Below are 22765 nucleotides of genomic sequence, written 5' to 3' on the forward strand. Positions count from 1 at the left end.
CACGCAAAAACTACTGAACCGATTACCATGAAATTTGGTATGTAGGTAGCTGAAGACCCAGAATAACACATAGGCTACTTTTTATCCCAGAGTTCCCGCGGGATTGATAGGGTTTCCATGCGGACGAAGTCGCGGGCGGCCTCTAGTTTTATTATATGGTTACCTGGTTGACCGAGCAGGACTTCTCATTCGGACTTTCTCCTCCCCCCACACGTAAACCGATCGTCTTGTTTTGTTGATTGTTCCACAGTTGGGAATTCCCACACGGCAATTATTCATCTTAGTGACTAATTTGTGGATGGCCTTTAATGATATCAGAAAAAAAAAACAATTATCGTTGCCTAGCAACCATCTTGTATGGAAAAATTATTTTGGGCAAAACAGGGTGAAGATTCTACTAATATTATAAATGCGAAAGTTTGCGAGTATGTCAGTATGGATGTTTATTACTCTTTCACGCAAAAACTACTGAATCGATTTCGATGAAATTTGGTATGTAGGTAGCCGAAGACCCAGAATAACATATAGGCTACTTTTTATCCCGGAGTTCCCGCGGGATTGATAGGATTTCCATGCGGATGAAGTCGCGGGCGGCCTCTAGTATAGAATAAAAAGAATGTTCCCAGACATGGAACCTAGCTAAAACGATTTATACCCTAGTTTGCACGTACAGTTATATAAGCTATTTTACAGCGGGGTTTCAGTTTTTTAAGACTGTTGGCTCTGTCCACCCCGCAAGGGATATAGACGGGCCTATATGTATGTATTTTAATCACGCAGCAAATAAATGAAACACATTTCAGATTTTATATTTTTTGTATTAAAAAAAGTCTTCTTAAAATTAAATTTTACAAAATAACATTTACAATTGCATAATTTTCGTAATTTACAGTCATTTTTTTTCGCGTATGGTTGGTAAAATTGTATTTAATTTAAATAAATAAGATATTTATAATATAATTTACTGTCAAAACAAATATTTAAATTATATTAAAATTTTGGTGATATTTACTTGGTTTCTTTCCTAGATTCTATTAAAAAATTAAAGTTTTACTAGCTGTCCCGGCAAACGTTGTTTTGCCATATAAATGATTTCTAGTTAAAAAAATGTTAAGGGTGGACAACCCTAATCACTAAGGGGTATGAAAAATAGATGTTGGCCGATTCTCAGACCTACTCTATACTGTCAAACCGTTTCGGAGCAGAACGATGAACGAACATTGTGACACGAGAATTTCATATACATTATATAGATTTCATAAAAAAAAAAATCACCAACCATAGTTGACAGGTAACCTTTGAAAAAAAAACACTTACAATAAGGTAACTAGAGTATTTTTTCGTATCAAAAAAGTAATATTATTCTAAAAATTGGCAGTGTCTTAGCGAAAGAAATTGAAAAAGATAATACATAAATTTAAAACATTTTATCAAAAATCCATTTATTGAATTAAGTTGTGCAGATAATGATATAGGTATTATATATATATAAAAATAATAAAACATGGATTTTAAATACAATTTTTAAAAATCTCACTTATTCTTATTTTAATTATTTGTTTTTTTTAAGTTAGTTTTTTATAACTGAAATCAAGAACTAACTTTCTTGCTGGTTCAAATTGATTTTGTATAATGTTTCTTTATTTTAAAAAAGATATACGCCTTCTGAAAAAATGTTTACTTAACAAATAATCATAAAATTGTTTCTAATATAATATTAAGAATTGGCCGTTTATTGCACACATTAAAAAGCAATATTCTTTTTTATTATTTTAATTAATTGTCTAAGATTTTGACCTTAAATAATATTTTACAAATTTTTGATCCGAATTTATTAAAAACTAATTTCAACAAAAACCTGTAACGTATGTTTTTAAAATAAAATAGTTTTTGTTGAGAGATTGCTGTTTTATATCTAAGACGAATAGAACAGTTAAAGTAAATAACAAATTAATTATTATTAAACTTTATATTGAAAAAAAAAAGAACTTTTTTTACATTATATAATTTTTTCAATTAATTTAATTTTTATAATTTACTCGTACATTGCAAATAAAATGTAAAATAGTTGAAACAAGATTGAATTTAAAATATCACTTCGATGTGCTTACTATTCTTGAGCCAATCTATACTAATATTATAAAGCTGATGTTGTTTGTTTGTTTGAACGCGCTAATCTCAGGAACTGCTGGTTCGAATTGAAAAATTATTTTTGCGTCGAATAGACCATTTATCGAGGAAGGCTTTAGCCTATATAACATCACACTGCAACTACAAAGAGCAAAGAAATAATGGAAAATATGAAAAAAAAAACCGTGAAAATTATTCATCCTTGAGGGCTTCAATGATGCCCAAAATAACTATTCCACGCGGGCGAAATCGCGGGCACAGCTTTATATATATATAAGAGTTCACAGAAACATACACTACAGGTTTTCATAGCCCAATTCTCTCAAAGGTTACCACAATCACAATTAGAAGAAGTTACCTACAACCTGTCTGTAGACCAGCTGTCTTGGATACCTCTGGGCGCCATCTTCGTAAGACACCGCTCTCTGAGGCTGTAAATAAAAGGAGTTAGGTGTCCTGAGACTAACTCCAGACACCTGTGGACGCTTCCTAACCTGATAATTTGATAATTCCGACGCCGCGTACTGCGGCTCGGCCGGGGCGAAGTTATTTCTAAATCTGGAATAAGTATAGTCCCTATTCGATGGTACGAATCCACTAGGAACTCTTATGTTGACGTTCGGCAAATTTGGTGTTATAGCCTCGTTTAGTCGAACGTCATATTCGTTTTCAATGGAATCCGCTAAATTGTGTTTGATCGAAATGTTTTCTGGGATGACCGGTTTTCCTGTAGCCGTGTAAGGTTTGGATATTTCTGGTTTTGGTGCTATAATATGCTTCGCCGGTGCTTCTGTGGCTACATGAGCGTTGAAATTTAGGTAAGGTTTGATATAATCTCCCGGCGATAATGTTGATTCCAATTTTTCTCTGATAGCTTCGTAATTGTCATTGTAAACTCTTAAAACTTTCGTTGCTAATGATTTAGCTTGTTCTTCAGGCGTTGTTAGTTGAACTGTCGTTGTTTCGGGTTCATTCGTTTTGACTTCTTCCTCGGTTGTGGTTGGTGCTGACAGATGTGTTGTTGTCTCTTTCTTGTCTTTGCCTTCGTATTCTATATCATCTTCATCGTAATATTCGTACTCATCTTCTGGAATTTTTAGATGTTGTGTTGTTGGTGGTTCTGTTGTGTGTGAAGTTGTAGATTGTTGGGTTGTTGTTGTTGTGGTTGTTGTAGTAGTTGGAGGAGGGGGTGGAGGAGTAGTGGTAGTCGTAGTAGTAGTGGTTGTTGTCGTAGTAGTGGTGGTAGGTTTAGGGGTGGTATTTGGGGGAACAGTCATGTCTTTGCCAGCGACTGGCTGTAAGCCCCTAGGCAAGTAAGGGCTGCCACCCCTAGACGGTAAAAAAGGACGTTTAATTACTCTCACCATCTGTCTACCTTTCGTTGGTGCATCTTCTTCTTTGGGAATTATTTTTCTATTGTCCTTTTTATCATCGTAATCATAATAATAATCGTCCATAGCTTCTCTGACGGGCAGAGATTTCAGAGGTTTTGGACTAGGTCTTCGGTCTTTCCATTCTGTATCGTAATATTCATCGTCATAGCCCGAAGGCTTCTTATTTCTTCTGTCTTTGTAGCTCGCCGGAGCGTGTGGTCTTGTAGGCTTGAACTTTTCCTTTTCCATCGGCTCCCTAGGCCTTTGCTGAACTGAACTGGATTTCCCTGATGACGACGGCCTTCTAGTATCTTCTTCTTCATAATCATCATAGTATTCATCATCAACCTTGGGTGGAGCTTTAGTAGTGGTAACAGTCACATATTCGTATTTATTTTTAACGTTCTCCGGCACTGGCCGCTTTATTTTCGGGGGCATTCTTGGCTTACTGAAAATTCCGTGACCGTTTGGTTTGACTAGACCTTGGCCTTCAGGTGCAGTTGGGACTTCTCTTTTTTCCTCAACGTTTCTATCTTCATCGTAATTCCTATCATTATAGGGTCGTTCTTCACGCCTATAAGGTCTCTCTTCTCTGTGTCTTCTGCCTTCATTTGACTGATATCTGTCATCTCTTGGCCTACTAGACTTTTCAGGAGCTGTAGTTTCATCCCTAGAAGGTCTTCTTTCATCTCTCGGTTTAATTTCATCCCTGGGGCGAATCTCATCACGAGGTTTCCCTTCATCGCGAGATCTAAATGTAGGCCTATCTCTAGGATCATCCCGGGTTCGTTTCTCATCTCTCGGCCTGATTTCTTCTCTTGGTTTATCATCAGCTTTCACCTCATCCCTTGGTCGTATCTCGTCCCTAGGTTTGATTTCATCTCTAGGCCTAAACTTGTTAGGTCTTGGTCTAGCGTCTTCTCTTTTTTGATCTCTCTGTCCTGCTCTAGGTCTTTCATCTTCATCTCTGTATCTTTCATCGTCTTCGTCTCTCGGTCTTTGCCTTCGACTGCCAGGTCTATATGTTCTTCTGTCTTCATCGTCGTCGTACGGTCTTCTTTGTTCATTGTACGGTCTTTTGCCTGGTCTGTGATATGGTCTTCTGTCTTCGTAATCCTCGTCGGCTGGCTCATCTCTAGGTCTTGGACGTCTCTCGTACCTGTAATGTTTTAATTTAAATATCACAACATGCCATTTTCTCATTCACGTATTTTTCTACGCACGTAGTGCCGTGTGGTTTCTGGCACCAATACAAAAAAGAATAGGACCACTTCATCTCTTTCCTATGGATGTCTTAAAAGGCGACTAAGGAATATGCTTACAAACATGGTATTTTTATTAAGGCGATGGGCTAGCAACCTGTCACTAGTTGAATCTCAATTCTATCGTTAAGCCAAATATCTGAACGTGGCCATTCAGTCTTTTCAAGACTGCTACCTCTACAGGCTCTGTCTACCCCGCAAGGGATATAGACGTGACCATATGTATGTACGTATTTTTCTTCACATTTTTAATTATACAGACGAGACTAGGTCGTTTGAAAAAAATATTTATCAAACAAAGCACGTTAAGAATACCACTTAATATTCCCGTGGGAATATTCCTCAATTAATACAGTCCTTCCTACCCTAAGGGATATGGTGTCAAATGTCAGCTTTCTACGCCCTACAGTTTGGGCTGTGACCTGACATTAGACATTATATGTATGTATGTTTTATTTGTATGGATTGATGAAAATCCTCACCTGTCATCATCATAATCATCATGAGGCCGCCTCTTCCCTGGTCTACCTGGCCGTGGTCGTCTTCTACTGCTGAAATATAAAGTTAGATAGTTATTCAAGAACATAACATTTTGATGGCCTCTGTGGCGCTGCAGTAATACGCTTGTCTGTGACGCCGGAGGTCAAGGGTTCGAATCCCGGTCAGGGCATGATGAGAAACGAACTTTCTCTGATTGGTCTGGGTCTTGGATGTTTATCTATCTAAGTATTTATTATAAATATAGTATCGTCGAGTTAGTATCTCGTAACACAAGTCTCGAACTTACTTCGAGGTTGACTCAATCTGAGTAATTTGTCCCGTATATATTTATTTATTTAACATAACCTATCACTACATACTGAAAACTTACTTCCACATTTACAATATTATTTCATCATCGATTATTATTACTTACCCGTAATCGTAATCATCTCTTGCGTCGTAATAATCATCATCATAATACTCGTATCTGTGATAGGGCCGGCGGCGACCCCCCGCGCGGGGTGGTCGCGTTGTAGTAGTTGTAGTAGTAGTAGTCGGCGGTGGGGGTGGGGGGGCTTGCGTTGTCGCTTTGTACAAGGCTTCGTTCCTGGAAAGATGTAAATTAATCATGTTAAATTAAATCAAATAATCATATTGAATTTAATCAATTAATCATATTGAATTCATTAAATTAATAATATAACATTACATCAATTAATTATAATTATAATAATATAACATTAATAATAATAACATTTAATTAATTTTTGGATAGTAACTTGTTACAATTGGGATCTCAGTTCCATCTTCTTCTGGATGGATGAATTCTTCTTTCACAATGAACAATAGACGTGACAATATGTATGTATGTATGTTATTAAATACCTGTTATAATAATTGGGGGAGTTCTTACAGTCCACTTCAGACACGAAGTGGCAGATGAACGTCTTCTGATCGAATGCGGTGTAATTCGCGCAGAGGAAGTCATACCTGGTGCCGAAGAGGCAGTGATGATACACCTGGAAATGATTAAGAAATTATATATGGTACATCTTCTTCCTCCTGGCTTTAAACCCGGTCGCATCCTCACCACTCTGGAGAGGAGCCCGGGGTATGCCTTTGACCATGGATCCTGGATTGGGTGAGTCAGGTTTTTCCACGAAGCGATGACCGTCTGACCTCCACTACATACATATGGTCACCTCTATATCCTTTGCGGGGTAGACAGAGCCTACAGTCTTGTAAAGACTGATAGGCCACGTTCAGCTATTTGGCTTTAAGATATGATTGAGATTCAAATAGTGACAGGTTGCTAGCCCATCGCCTAAAAGAAGAATCCCAAGTTTATAAGCCTACCCCTTAGACGGCTTTTACGACATCCATAGGAAAGAGATGGAGTGATCGTATTCTTTTTTGTATTGGCGCCGGGAACCACACAACACATTTTAGAACTTACCTGACATTTGTGGGGTACAGACGCGTAGAACCCATCATGTAGACCATCGCACTTGAAGTCCATGGTCTCCGGCGGTGGTACTGCCTCGTAGAAGGGGTACTCCGATAGGTTGTAACCGTTCAGCTCCCGAGGCAGGTTCGGGTCGTAGATGTAGTCAATTTGTGGGATTCCAGACAGTTTCGAAGTGGAATTTGTTGATTCCCCTTCGGGCGTCGCCTCGGTCTGAAAACAGAAATGATTATCGTTTAAACATACGGATTTTTTTCGTATTTGTGCCAAAAATGACACGGCACTATAATAAATCCAGTTGTATGAATGTGCCGTGTGGTTCCCGGCACCAATAAAAAAAAGAATAGGACCACTCCATCTGTTTCCTATAGATATCGTAAAAGGCAACTAAGGGATAGGCTTATATACTTGGGATTCTCTTTTAGGCGATGGGCTAGCAACCCTGTCACTTTTTAAATCTCAATTCTATCATTAAGCCAAGCAGCTGAACGTGGCCTTCCAATCCTTCGATGACTTTTGGCTCTGTCTACCTCGCAAGGGATATAGACGTGATCATATGTATGTATGTATGAAAGCCATGTAACATGTTCGTCTTCATCGTCACTCACCATGAGGTGAGATGGAAGGCAAATGCGTTAAAACATACATACATATACATACCATCATGCCTGTTCCCCATTGGGGTAGGCAGAGACTATGGATTTCCACTTGCTACGATCCTAACAGACCTCTCCCGCTTCCTCCACACTCATTACTCTTTTCATGAATCGTATTGAAATAACTAGTTCTACATTCATTCATGTTATTTAATGTAGACAATGTGCATTCGTCCATGATTTAGATTTAAGAGATTTATATTTGTAAATTGACGTCCGATGAAAATGCTGCAGTGTAGTTTGTTCCGCCGCTTCACATGCGCTTTGACGGCGGCTGTAGTTATAATAAGATTTAAGTGATGTGACGTCAATAAGTGATATCTTGTATTCAATTTTGAAAATAAATCTATTCTATTCTATATTTTTTTTTATGTATTTCTTTTTATTACAAAAAATAGTGTATTTGTATAAGGATTACAATTAAATTAAAACTAAAACTACTTATAAAAAGAAAGGAAAAAGATGACTACAAACTAAAATTTAAATTGTACCTACAGTCCCTGCATAGCATCAAAATGCGGGAGTGTGCCCAGAATGCTGGCAGCGTTGCCAATTTGAATGGCAATGCTGATTCTCTGAGCCAGATAATTTCCAGCCCTCCGGTCACGAGATACCTCAATCAGCTTTTTCGACAATTGTCTATTCTATTTTATTCTGTACATGCATATTCGAAGATTACATGCACTCCTAACATCTCCCTGTTTCAAGACATTCGAAATTTGGTCCTTGTAAGTTCGACGAGGCTGTCCCACTTTTACAGTCAGCTCTGCCTTATAAATTCCTTTTGTAAGTCTGCCCTCATCCATTCTCTCGACATGTCAAATGCCAAAATCAATATTGAATTTGTGGCGACATCTCTACGCCACTCGTCACAACATCCAATCAAACAACTACTGTCAATCATCGCGAAGAAAATGACGCGCTCAACCAATTACAGCGAGGCATCTAAATCGCGCTTTCAGAGATTTAATGGATTGGAGCTATATATACAACCTCCGACACAACATCGTGGGAGCCGCGGTTATATTACACCAAGCCTGGCGGAAGATCTTCCCTTTGGCGGCGGTCGAGCCGAATCATCGTTCCCGCTACAAATTAAAAAACACACACACACACAAAGGGAGAGTGAGATGGAGAATGAGGGAAAGAGAAAAAGATGTATGATTTAGTGCATGGAAAATAACTAAAGGATATTAAAACAAATTCAACGTTGCAGTTATAACGGAAACGATTATAATTAGCATAAGAATGTTACGAGTATGTATATAGTCGTTCTACACTTGAAAGCAGGAAATCTGGTTCAAAACGCACATATTTTACTTTTTGCATATCTTTTACCTCTTGGCTTTTCCCGACTTCATCCTCTGGATTGGGTGAGTCAGATTTTCACAAGAAGCGACTCCCGTCTGACCTCCGCAACCTTTGCAGGGGAACCTAACCCGTGTTGGATCAATCATGGTCACACATCTAGTTGCCTGAATGTGCAGGTTTCCTCACGATGTTTTCCCTCGCCGTAAGAGAATCGGTTAGTATTCAAACTAATGTTCATAACTTCGAAAATAGTCATTGGTATATTGCCGAAGTAGGATTCGAACCGGTGCCTTTAAGCGCAACACGCCTTTTAATCGGGCACCTTATCGATTTGACCACCGACGGTCTAAGCCTATCCCTTAGTAGCCTTTTACGAAATCCATAGGAAAGAGATGTAGTAGTCCTTTTTTTTCTATTGGTGCCGGGAACCATACGGCACAAAGTATACATTTACATTTATATATATATTTTGTCTTATCGATTAGTAAAAAGAAAATTTAATGGTTTATATATAAAAAAAATAAGATAAAAGATATGCCATGTGGCTCCCGGCACCAATACAAAAAAAATAGGACCACTCCATCTTTTTCCCATGGATGTCGTAAAAGGCGACTAAGAGATAGGCTTACAAAATTGGGATTCTTTTTTAGGCGATGGGCTAGCAACCTGTCCCTATTTGAATCTCAATTCTATCAAAGCTGAACGTGGCCTATCAGTATTTTCTGACTAGACTGTTGGCTCTGTCTACCCCGCAAGGGATATAGACGTGACCGTATGTATGTATGTATGTAAAAGATATGCTCCAAAATTCATTGTCCGCAATTGTATTTTCTACAAACTATTTATTTATTTGTTTATTTACTAATTTATGTACACAGAAAACATCGAGACTGATAAACACAAGAAACAAACTATGTCGTATCTAGATTGCGAACGAAATACAAGGCGTTGAAAAGTTGACCACCTTGGTTAAAAGAGAGGTTCTATATGTTTCCTGATATTGATTACGTAGTGAGCCGGACATTTTTCTTTTTATTCATTCATTCATTCGTATAGTCACGTCTTTATCCCTTTCGCGGTAGACAGAGCCAACAATCTTGAAAAGACTGAATGGCCACGTTCAGCTGTTTGGCTTTATGATAGGATTGAGATTCAAATAGTGACAGGTTGCTAGTCCATCGCCTAAAATTAGAATTCCAAGATTATAAGCCTGTCCCTTAGTCGCCTCTTACGACTTTCATGGGAAATGAGATGGAGTGGTTCTATCCTTTTTTATATTGGTGCCGGCAACCACACGGCACTTCTTTTTTATTGTAACAGCTTTATCGCTTTATCTACATAATCAATTTGTTTACAATTGTTTTTTCAAATTCAAAACTTTTATTCATTATTATTATAATTATTATATGACATACCGTGTGGTTCCCGGCACCATTATAAAAAAAGAATAGTACGGATGTCGTGAAAGGCGATTAACAGATATGTTTTAGGCGATGAGCTAGCAACCACTATTTGAATCAAGTCGCTAATGAGCTATCAACCTGTCACTATTTGAATGTCAATTCTATCATTGAGCCAAAAATTGAGCAATTGAGCTTTCAGTCTTTTGATGACAGTTAACTCTGTCTACCCCGCAGGGGATATAGACGTGATTATATATGAAATTGAATGTTTTTTTAAATATTTTCCACGTGATTGGAGCCCCTCGCAAAAGCTATGTGCGCAAAGAGATTTTTTATTTTAATTTTTTTCATTATAATTTACCTGCACTTCATCGTCTGCCGTCAACTCCTCAGGAGACGCGGTCGTGCTGGTGGTCTTCGCGAAGATCAATGACGTAGCTCGGACTGCTGAAGTGGATGGAAGAGACGCGATGACCAACATTACACCTGGAATCAGGAGATTAACGTACTTTGAAGGTGGATGCCGGCACCAATAGGTACATTAAAGAATAGTACCACTCCGTCTCTTTCCCATTGATGTCGTAAAAGGCGACTAAGAGATAGAGTCACAAACTTGGGATTCTTTGTTTAGGCGATGGGCTAGCAACCTGCCACTATTTGAATCTCAATTCTAACATTAAGCCAAATAGCTGAACGTGGCCGTTTAGTCTTTTCATGACTATTGGCTCTGTCTACCCCGCAAGGGATATAGACGTCACCATATGTATGTATGTATGAAGGTGGAAGGGTGCCGTGTGTACAGCGTCTGTGGTACATAACATATAATCACGTCTACATCCCATGCGGGGTAGACAGAGCCAACAGTCCATCAAAAATCTGAAAGGCCACAATCAGCTGCCCGGCTGAATGATAGAACTGAGATTCAAATGGTGACAGGTTGCTAGCCCATCGCCTAAAAGAGGAATCCCAAGTATAAAAGCCTATCCCTCAGTCGCCTTTAACGACATCCATGGAAAAAAGATTGTTGGGCCAAACAGCAGAGCGTGGCCTGTCAGTCTTTTGTTGACTGCTGGCTCTGTCTACCCCGCAAGGGATATAGACGTGATTTTTTGTAAGAATACCTATGTGAAGGTTAAAAATGGAAGGTAACAAAAACTGAATCCTACTAATATTATAAATGCGAAAGTTTGTATGTCAGGATGTCAGTATGGATGTTTGTTACTCTTTCACGCAAAAACTACTGAACCGATTACGATGAAATTTGGTATGTAGGTGGCTGAAGACCCAGAATAACATTAAGGCTACTTTTTTCCCGGTTTTTGCGCGAGTTTATTTCCAGGCAGACGAAGTCGCGGGCGGCCTCTATTAGTGATATTTTTCCTCAAACCATAACTTATTTATTACTAGAGGCCGCCCGCGACTTCGTCCGCATGGAAACCCTATCAATCCCGCGGGAACTCTGGGATAAAAAGTAGCCTATGTGTTATTCTGGGTCTTCAGCTACCTACATACCAAATTTCATGGTAATCGGTTCAGTAGTTTTTGCGTGAAAGAGTAACAAACATCCATACAAACTTTCGCCTTTATAATAGTAGTAGGATTTATTATTCTTAATTAGTTTTCTTGGAAGACCTCTGGGTTTAACTCGATTGTTCAAGGATGTTACTTAAATTTGAATAATGATTACATTCTTTTCTTGTAAAATACCTATGTCCAATAAAACTGATATTTTATTTATTTATTATTATTTATTTATTTAGGTACACCAACAGGTTACATGACAAACGTTTACAATAAACATTACATTTAGTGTGCTAGCATGCAACCCAATTATAGGTGACACAGCATTTCCAAAATTAAGCTTAAAGTCCTAATTTGTAGGTACAAATATCATGCAATTATATTATTAACAAATTAAAAACAATATCTATGCAAGGATTTAAATTTAAAGAAACATAATTTTATACTTCATTTTCAATTAAACATTAATAAAATATATACAATGGCAAATAATTAATATTCAGTATTAGGCATTAATTACAACAAGTGAGTAAAATATCAATATTCATGGGATGACTGAATTAAATACTTTAGCTTAGGAAGGGAGTCATGATAGATGTCCAGGTTAAATTTTGCATTCATTTTGTTGTATGTGGAGAGCATTCTTGGGAATGGGGCGTACCTGCCGAGGTTTGTTTTAGATTGAGGGATCGCAAACGTGTTAGTGAGTCTCCTACGCGCTTTAGGTCGAGGCACCGTCAGTCTGATATTTTCTACAGCGTTGTGACAATCAACGGCGCCATGGACGAGCTTGTGGAGAAACGCTACGTCTATCAGCTTGCGACGGTCACCGAGAGACAACATTCCAAACTTCTTTAATCGTTCACTGTATTCATTTCGGTGACTAAAACCGGCAGTTCTATATGCCAAATGACGTGTAAATGCCCGTTGGACACGCTCGATACTATCTGAGTGGCACTCGTAACTGGGACTCCATACAACGCTTGCAAATTCAAGGTGACTTCTTACCAATGCATTATACAGCGTTATTAGGGTCGTAGTGTTCCTGAAGTTTGCAGTATTACGTCTAACGAAACCAAGCATTTGGAAAGATTTCGCTACAATGGCGTCGTAATGAGGGACGAAACTTAATTTTTTATCCAGAGTCACACCCAGGTCACGAATCCGCTCAACTTCTTCAAGTTCAGTTCCATTAATATTATAAGTTGACTTTACTACATTTCTCTTACGAGTAAATTTTATGTAGTAACATTTACTTGGGTTGATTGTCATCAAATTTTATTAATTTTAAATGGTAGGAGTAAATTTGTTTGTTTGTAACGCGATATTTACTGGATCTTTCTTCTTGAAATTTTACTTGTTACTGTTTTACTTTGTAAATATAATTTAGAGCCAAGAAAAACACATAAGAGTACCTTTCATATGGGTGAAAACTATAATTCCAGTGGTATAGGCGAAAAACATGTATTATTTTGTAGGTAGGCGCTATATGCGCGTATTAAGCGCCGCCTACAAAAGTCGACGTAGTTAACGCCATTTAGAAAAGAGCGGCGAAGTTACCAGCACCTACAAAAAGCAACAAATTTAACGCCACCTACAATAAGCAACGAATTTAACGCCACCTTCAGAAAAAGGTATTTCGCAAATCCCACGGAATTCCCATAGAATTGAAAATAATTCGCGGCTATAGAAATGGCAAATACTGCTTAGTTATGACATCACAACTTATCGTTGTGTCATCATTTAACTATATGTAAATTGCCTCTCAAATTTAAGAGATTCATGTGATAACTATTTTGGTAAAAAATCACGGGCTATCCATAACAACTACACAATAAAAATAGGAAGCAATTTCTTTTTTAGTCTATATATTTATATTTAGTACAGTTTTATTTTTTATTGAAAAATGTTTGATATAATTATAATGAATTATCAATATGCCTGTTTATTTAGAAATAAAGACGTAATTGCGTTTCTGTGAACAAAAGATTTCTTTATTTACAAAAGTTTTTTAACACTTTGATAATGACATAAGCTTATAAACTAAACATTTACTCACCTGTGAACAAAAGAAACAACATTTAAAGCCCTTATTTCGGGTCTATTTTAATAATTTCACAGGCAAGATTTTTACAATAAAATATCTGTTACACTACCTACACAAAATAATTCTAACCTAAATAATCACACTTGACATCTTGACGTTTAAGCTGCCAGCGACCTCAACTAATTAACGCGGCAAAATTTAAATTGCATACATTACATAAAGAATACCTATAAGTTTTCTTTATATATACTTAAGTTATATTTTAGCTAGGCCTAAAGTTTTTGTTTTTTGTTAATAAATTGTTTTTATTTCACATTTGTATACCATTACTATTGTCTCATATTATTCCAATATCTATGTATTATATTTTTTTGCTAACACTGTTTTTTCTTTGTGGGGTAAAATTGCGCTGAGGAGACTTCATTTTAAGATCTTAACACCTTTCAAAATGCAGTCACTATGCAACACAGCCTTGACTTATCACGGTAAATGCATAATGCAACCTTTTAAAAGATATATTTTTTTATTACCTACCGTTTTCATTATATCATACTAGAGGCCGCCCGCGACTTCGTCCGCATGAAAACCCTATCAATCCCACGGGAACTCTGGGATAAAAAGTAGCCTATGTGTTATTCTGGGTCTTCAGCTACCTACATACCAAATTTCATGGTAATCGGTTCAGTAGTTTTTGCGTGAAAGAGTAACAAACATCCATACATCCATACAAACTTTCGCCTTTATAATAGTAGTAGGATTGATATATATTTTATACTAGCTGTGCCCGCGACTCCATCCACGTGGAATAGTTATTTTGGGCATCATTGAAGACCTCAAGGGTGAATGAGTCTCCCCGTTTTTTTTTTCACATTTTCCATTATTTCTTCGCTCCTTATAGTTGCAACGTGATGTTATATAGCCTTCCTCGATAAATGGTCTATTAAACACAAAATGACTGAGATGGGCTAGCGACCTGTCACTATTTGAATCTCAATTCTATCGTTAAGCCAAACAGCTGAACGTGGCCTGTCAGTATTTTCAAGACTGGTGGCTCTGTCTACCCCGCTAGGGATATAGACGTGATCATAATGTATGTATATACATATGTACTTACATATTCCAGTGAAACCCAGCCATCGGTGACGGGATCTCTTCATCGTGGCAACTTGACCTGGAACAATGATAATTAAACTTAATAAATACAAAAAAGAATAGGACCACTCCATCTCTTTCCCGTGGATATCACAACGAATATCATTAACTAATCAAATACATTACAGGTTTAGGTGCTTTTGACTAAACATATGTACATACACACAGACAATCCAATAGCCTCGATGTAGCGATATAAGAACTTGTCCTTCTATTGTTTTATTCATACACCGCAGATTTTTAGTACAAAATGGAAGTAATATTTGCCTATCCTTTCGAGTTATATAACTATATATACTAAGCATATATGTATACGTACATCCATATAAACACGTATGTATCCCTTGCGGGGTTGACAGAGCCAACAAACTTGAAAAGACTAGAAGCCAAGTTCAGCTGATGGAATAACATTACATATAATCACGTCTATATCCCCTGTGGGGTAGACAGAGCCAACAGTCTTGAAAAGACTGATAGGCCACGTTGAGCTGTTAGGCTTAATGATAGAATTGAGATTCAAATAGTGGCAAGTTGCTGACCCATCGCCTAAAAGAGGAATCCCAACTATATATGCCGATCCCTTAGTCGACTTTTACGACATCCATGGGAAAGAGATAAAGTGGTCCTTATCTTTTTTTCTATTGGTGCCGGGAACCACACGGCACAACGGCTGATGGTATTGAGATGCAAATAGTGACAATTCTATCATTAAGCCAAACAGCTGAACGTGGCTTATCTTAGTCTTTAAGATTGTTGGCTCTGTCAACCCCGCGAGGGTTAAAGACTTTTTTTTTTTTTAATATGCTTAAGCATTATGCTGGCGATATTTTTCCAAGATTGGGTTTTCGAATTATTGTAAACACAGTTCGCGCCGAGGGTTAAAGACTTCACCATATCTTTGTATGTATGTATGTTTATACATATAAATAAATGGTCTGTCTCTCCACACATATATAACATCGATATCGATAAAACACACGATCGGCGCACGCGCCGCTTACCAATGGTAAAAGTATACGGCAAGGACAGTTGAACGAACTCCGGCGCATTGTCTGTGGTCCGCGCTCAAAGGGAATGTAACGGGAATGTCTAAATGGCATGTTCGTGTTTAATTTAACCGGCTTCGTTAAAGACAGGGTACTGGATATGTTTGTTTTTGTTGTTTTTTTTAAATTAAGGACTTAGTTTTGCGCGGGGCATCGCTTCAGTGTGAGTTACAAGAATAAAATAGCTTAAAAATAAATAAATATATACCTACGGGACAAATTACACAGATTGAGTTAGCCTCGAAGTAAGTTCGAGACTTGTGTTACGAGATACTAACTCAACGATAATATATTTTATAATAAATACTTATAAAGATAAACATCCAAGACCCAGGCCAATCGGAAAAAGTTCTTTTCTCATCATGCCCTGGCCGGGATTCGAACCCGGGACCTCCGGTGTCGCAGACAAGCGTACTACCGCTGCGCCACAGAGGCCGCCAGCTTATGATGCAATAGATGTTTTTTTTCGGTCATAGTGCAAAATATTATTTAAGTCAGTGCAGTTTCTGAGTTAGTTTTTGTGCGCATTATCTTTAAAAACAAATATATTAACATTTTCTCTTTAGTATTTGACGTCATCATGCAAATAAATTATTCTATTCTATTCTATTCTATTCTATTCAACGTGAAGTTGACTTTATATAAGAAAATTCTGCAATGCAGTTTGTTACCGTTTCTTCTGCACTGACGCTCTGGAAGCGGCGGTAAAACTTAGTTTTCAAATAACTTATTCGACGTCAACCAATGTTGTGAAACCAAAAGATATGACAATAATTAAGTGAGTGATGTTTGAAGTGTCCAAATAATAATAAATTTAAATTTTGATTTCCAATTTGAGAATGACAAATACATACATTATATACATATCATCACGTCTATATCTGCTGGGTAGACAGAGCCAACAGTCTTGAAAAGACTGAAAAATTCAGAATGAAATAATGAATTTTGCATTTAATTAGTACTTATAGACGGATAACAGTTTGATGTGGTCTTAAACTTTGGACATTTAGGCGACAAAGCAACATCTTCTTCCTCCTGGCTTTACTCCCGGTCGCATCCTCACCACTCTGGACAGGAGCCCGGGGTTCGCCTCTAACTGACCCTGGATTATGAGTCAGGTTTTTACACGAAGCGACTCCCGTCTGACCTCCGCAACCTTTGCAGGGGAACCTGACCCGTATTGGATCATTTTATGCCACACGGCTCAACGGCCTTGTGGTTCCCGGCACCGATACAAAAAAGAATAGGACCACTCCGTCTCTTTCCCATGGATGTCGTAAAAGGCGACTAAGGGATAGGCTTACAAACTTGGGTTTCTTTTTTAGGCGATGGGCCAGCAACCTGTCACTTGACGAATCTCAATTCTATCATTGAGCCAAATAGCTGAACGTGTCTAGCCCGCAAGGGATATAGACGTGACTATATGTATGTAATATGTACGGCTCAAAAAAAATATGTCCGTCAACATGGCTAATATGAGGCAATGTCTTTTACAATCGATAAGTAGGTCTTTCTGTCTGTCCGTACCTGCAGGCCGATCACGTCTTTTTGCATAACGGCTGCCTATATAGGTTTTTTCTCCAGTCTGCGTTTGCGCAGTGCAAATAAGCAATATCTTATACTAGCTGTGCCCGCGACTTCGTCCGCGTGGAATAGTTATTTTGGGCATCATTGAAGCCCTCAAGGATTATTAATTGTCCCGCTTTTTTTCACATTTTCTATTATTTCTTCGCTGCTGATAGTTGCAGCGTGATATTATACAGCCTAAAGCCTTCCGCAATAAATGATCTATTCAACACAAAAATATTTTTTCAATTCGAACCAGTAGTTCCTAAGATTAGCGCGTTCAAACAAACAAACAAACAAACTCTTCAGCTTCATAATATTAGTATAGATATATAATACTCGTAATACAATGTTCGTTCCCGTACTCCTCCGAAACGGCTTGACCGATTCTCGTGAAATTTTGTGAGCACATTGAGTAGGTCTGAGAATCGGCCAACATCTATTTTTCAGACCCCTCAGTGATAAGGGTTGTCCACCCTTAACCTATTTTTTAACTAGAAATTACTTAAAATTTATTTATATAATATAGGCTTGTTTTTATTTATTGTATGTTATTATGGTAAAAAGTCGCAGGTAAGAGAGATGAGAGATAATTTGAACATCCATTAAATAACATATATGTCGTACAAGGTGACTAAGGGATAGGCTTCCAAACTTGGGATTCTCTTTTTAGGCGATGGGCTAGCAACCTGTCACTATTTGAATCTCAATTCCATTTTTAAGCCATACAGCTGAACGTGGCCAACAATTAGAACACCGAGTTTATTAGCCTATTCCTTAGTCACCTTTTACGACATCCACACCAAAGGTCCTATTTATTAGTGCCGGTAACCACACGGCACTATAAAAACATTAAAAAGATTCTCTCTTTAAACTTATCACCATCGCTTAATCACCCAGCTAAACATTTCAGTCCTAAGACTCTGTCCACCCCGTGAAGGCGTGATATGCACGTGTGTATGTAACCTAAGATTTCAACATCTAGTTTAGCATAAATCGAACTGTACAATGTTACAATTGGCTAGTGAAAGTGTTCATTGGAGCGGATTCAAATTCCCGACAAACATAAGTTGGCGGATTCATCACGGACATGTTGAAAACATCGTGAGGAAACCTGCACATTCATACATATATATAATCACGTCTATATCCCTTGCGGGGTAGACAGAGATAACAGTCTTGAAAAGACTGATAGGCCACGTTCAGCTGTTTGGCTTTATGATGGAATTGAGATTCAAATAGTGACAGGTTGCTAGCCCATCGCCTAAAAGAAGAATCTCAAGTTTATAAGCCTACTAGAGGCCGCCCGCGACTTCGTTCGCATGGAAACCCTATCAATCCTGCGGAAACTCCGGGATTAAAAGTATCCTATATGTTATTCTGGGTCTTCAGCTACCTACATACCAAATTTCATCGTAATCGGTTCAGAAGTTTTTGCGTGAAAGAGTAACACACATCCATACAAACTTTCGCCTTTATAATAGTAGTAGGATTAGGATTTATATATTACCTATATTTTGACTTTTATTCTTATTCTCCCTATAATAACTCAGTGAGGTCATCACAATAAATAACTGTTATAACAATTTATATTCAGTTCGGCGTGTCTTTTTATGGTTTAAGTAACACATAACTACTCTTTTGGGAAGTGGGTTAGTTGCATTGTAGGGTCAATGAGGCCATGGGCCTTGAATAATAGGATTCCAGGTCATTTAAATAAATATTCTTCTTCCTCCTGGCTTTAGTCCCGGTCGCATCCTCACCACTCTGGAGAGGAGCCCGGGGTATGCCTTTGACCATGGACCATTGATTGGGTGAGTCAGGTTTTTACACGAAGCGACTCCCGTCCGACCTCCGCAACCTTTGCAGGGGAACCTAACCCGTATTGTATCCATGGTTACACATCCAGCTGCCTGAATGTGCAGGTTTCCTCATTATGTTATCCCTCACCGTAACAGCATCGATAGTATTCAAACTAATGTGCATTACTTTGAAAATAGTTATTGGTACATGGCGGAGGAGGGATTTGAACCTGTGCCTTTATGCGCATCAAGCAATTTTAACCGGCCACCTTATTGATTGAATTTTTCAATTCGAACCAGTAGTTCCTGAGATAAGCGCGTTCAAACAAACAAACAAACTCTTCAGCTTTATAATATTAGTATAGATATGTTTAGAAATTAGACATTTTGAATCTTTAAATCGAAAAGCTAAAAGTGGCCTTTCAGTTTTTTCAAGACTGACAACTCTGTCGATCCCGTAAGAACATATATACATATAACCATATATATATATATATATATATATATATATGTATGTTGAATCTTCACAACCCGACCACCGTCTCTCATAATAAAAAAATACCAAAATAACTAACTCTTTGCATACCACATATCGAATGCATATCAACAATGGAAAATAAATATGTTAAAAAACAATGTATTCTTGGAAATATTTGCACAAGACTTGAATACCAAATAAAGTACAAGACTGTATGGCTGATCCGCCGCTTGTACAAATTCCAACTAATACTAACTATATATGTAAGTATTTATTATTAAATATAGTATCGTTGAGTTAGTATCTCGTAACACAAGTCTCGAACTTACATCGAGGCTAACTGAAGATTGCTTATAACATTAAAAATTCATCTGTTTTAGCTTAATACATACATAAATATGGTCAATTGGTCACGTCTATATCACTTGTGAGGTAGACAGAGCCAACAGTCTTGAAAAGACTGATAGGCCACGCTCAGCTATTTGGCTTAATGATAGAATTGAGACTCAAATAGGTTGCTAGCCCATCGCCTAAAAAAAGAATCCCAACTTTGTAAGCCTATCTCGTAGTCGCCTTTTACGACATCCATAGGAAAGACATGGAGTGGTCCTATTCTTTTTTGTACTAGTGCCGGGAACCACACGGCACTTGACAATTTAATATGTAAGATTTGAACTGAATATTGCTTATAATATTAAAAATTCATCTGTTTTAGCTCTTTCAATTAATAAATGATTAGTAAATGTCGCAGACTAGTTTTTGCATACGGACCGGTCCAACAGCTCAATTCCTTTGCTGTTGTGTAACAGAGTGCGGTTGCATTGTCACACGAGATTATAGAGACGTCAAAATAATGACCACCGATTTTAGGTATAAATAAATATAAATATATACGGGACAAATTACACTGATCGAGTTAGCCTCGAAGTAAGTTCGAGACTTACTATATATTATAATATATATAGATAAACATCCAAGACCCAGGCCAATCGGAGAAAGTTCGTTTCTCATCATGCCCTGGCCGGGATTCGAACCCGGGACCCCCGGTGTTACAGACAAGCGCACTACCGCTGCGCCACAGAGGCCGTTTAGGTATAAATAATTGATAACAAAAGAAATGTCAAGAGTAGACTTAAATGATGTGATTGTATGAAAAGAATAATATAAACATACATAATATACGTCACCTCTATATCCCTTGCGGGGTAGACAGGGCTAACACTGTTGAAAAGACTGAGAGGCCACGTTCAGCTGTATTTTTTTATAACTCTCTCTCTTACCAATGGATGACGTATAAGGCGACTAAGGGATAGGCTTACAAACTTGGGATTCTTCTTTCAGGCGATGGGCTAGCAACCTGTCACTTTATATGAATCTCAATTCTATCATTAAGCCAAATAGCTGGCTCTGTCTACCCCGCAAGGGATATAGACGTGTTAACATAAATGAATGAATGGCCAGAACATGGATTAACGTGATTATCCGTTTTACGCTTTCAAATCCTCGGGTGAACTCTAGTCTATAAATTTGATATGATGATGATGATGAATAAGCAGAGATCGGAATAGGTAGATTGATTTTATGTACTTGCATCATGAAGTTAAGTGTACTCATCTAAAGGATATTTAAAAACGTTAAAAAAAAATATCGGTTCATATTTCAGAAAGTACGAAAAAAACAAAAGTATCAAAATCCACGATCCTAAATACGTCATTTCACCCCGGCCGGCGGAAAAGCGAAGAGATCGGAATAGGTAGATTGAATTGGGGTCAATGAACTGAAACGTATAACGTATAATTAATATGGACATGCCTCCGTCCGGGATTGCGAGATTTGTAAATTATTAAGATTTTTTCCGGAATTTTTACAAGTGGCATGAAGAATATATTAGTGGTAGCTGTTTTCCCCCGACTTCGTTCACGTAAATTGTAGTCCTATGTTACCCGCGGGTAATGTAGTTTACTGTAAGTGTAAGTACTGAAATGGAATCCCGGAAAAGAGGCTTATCCATGTTATGCTTTCTATGGTAATTCATGATGCAAGTACATATAATCAATCTACCTATTCCGATCTCTGGTTATAAATAACGTGACGTTCTGTGTCAATGGGAACGCGCTATGTCCCAGACTGTATCTTACCAAACACTTGGTAATTACAATTTGCATCACCTCACTTCTACCGTAGGTAATCATATATAATTATCAATAATATTAAAATTGTATTCCAATTTGAGACCTATTTTTTAATGTAGGTATATTGTTCGTATACTACCTGGGCGACCGAGCTTGATAAGAGTTTCAAAAACCGATTTTTTTTATTGAATTCACACAAAAATAATTTTCATAAAATAGGACCACTCCATCTCTTACCCGTGGATGTCGTAAAAGGCGTTTTTTTTTGTGCGATGGGCTAGCAACCTGTCACTATTCGAATCTCAATTGTATCATTAAGCCAAATAGCTGAACGTGGCCTAACAGTCTTCATAAGACTGTTGGCTCTGTCTACCCCGCAAGGAATATAGACGTGCTTATATGTATGTATAATTTTTATCGCATCACAAAAAAATCTGTATACGGTAATCGAAATTGGAACGCCGACGTGAATAACAAACAGGCATATCATTGGACCAAAAGATCTGCGCGTGCGGCGTCGAAATTTATCGCGTCGATTTTTTGTAAAAAACATATAAAAATAAACATTAATTTTCCTCAGTCTTTGCGAAACCGTTGGCTCTGTCTACCCCGTGAATGTTTATTCATAACACGACAGGTACCTTCCTTAACCCACATCACAGATTATACAATAGTTAACTATTATTTAACATTATTTGACCTTTTTACCTCGTTTTGTCTAAAATGTGTGCTCAAACAATTTGAATTCGTATGCTATGAACATTGACACACTAATGTTTTATTTTGACTTATAAAATAGTTCGTTAAATGCCATCTTATATATAAAATTCTCGTGTCACAATGTTCGTTCCCGTATTCCTCCGAAACGGCTTGACCAATTCTCATGAAATTTTCGTATTGAGTAGGTCTAAGAATCGGCCAACATCTATATATTTTTA

General features: G+C 37.7%; 1 protein-coding gene across 3 annotated transcripts in view; it reads right to left on the reverse strand.

Annotated features, from left to right (window-relative positions):
• Window positions 1–837: 837 nt before the first annotated feature.
• The window catches only part of LOC106135379 (fibronectin type III domain-containing protein 1), a 45218-nt gene continuing 23290 nt past the window's right edge, over window positions 838–22765 (reverse strand). For 2 of the 3 annotated variants that reach the window (XM_060952749.1, XM_060952748.1), the window contains exons 3-9: window positions 14766–14822; window positions 10445–10569; window positions 6705–6926; window positions 6134–6267; window positions 5682–5855; window positions 5248–5316; window positions 838–4662 (exon numbers count right to left, since the gene is read on the reverse strand). In XM_060952749.1, coding sequence (XP_060808732.1) covers window positions 2475–4662; window positions 5248–5316; window positions 5682–5855; window positions 6134–6267; window positions 6705–6926; window positions 10445–10569; window positions 14766–14808 — 2955 coding nt within the window. In that variant the 5' untranslated portion in view covers window positions 14809–14822 and the 3' untranslated portion in view covers window positions 838–2474. Of the gene's footprint in view, window positions 4663–5247; window positions 5317–5681; window positions 5856–6133; window positions 6268–6704; window positions 6927–10444; window positions 10570–13663; window positions 13887–14765; window positions 14823–22765 lie in introns of those variants that run through there. The other variant, XM_060952750.1, reaches the window with a different exon arrangement.

Source organism: Amyelois transitella, chromosome 29, assembly GCF_032362555.1.
Source record: "Amyelois transitella isolate CPQ chromosome 29, ilAmyTran1.1, whole genome shotgun sequence".
NCBI lineage: Eukaryota > Metazoa > Arthropoda > Insecta > Lepidoptera > Pyralidae > Amyelois > Amyelois transitella.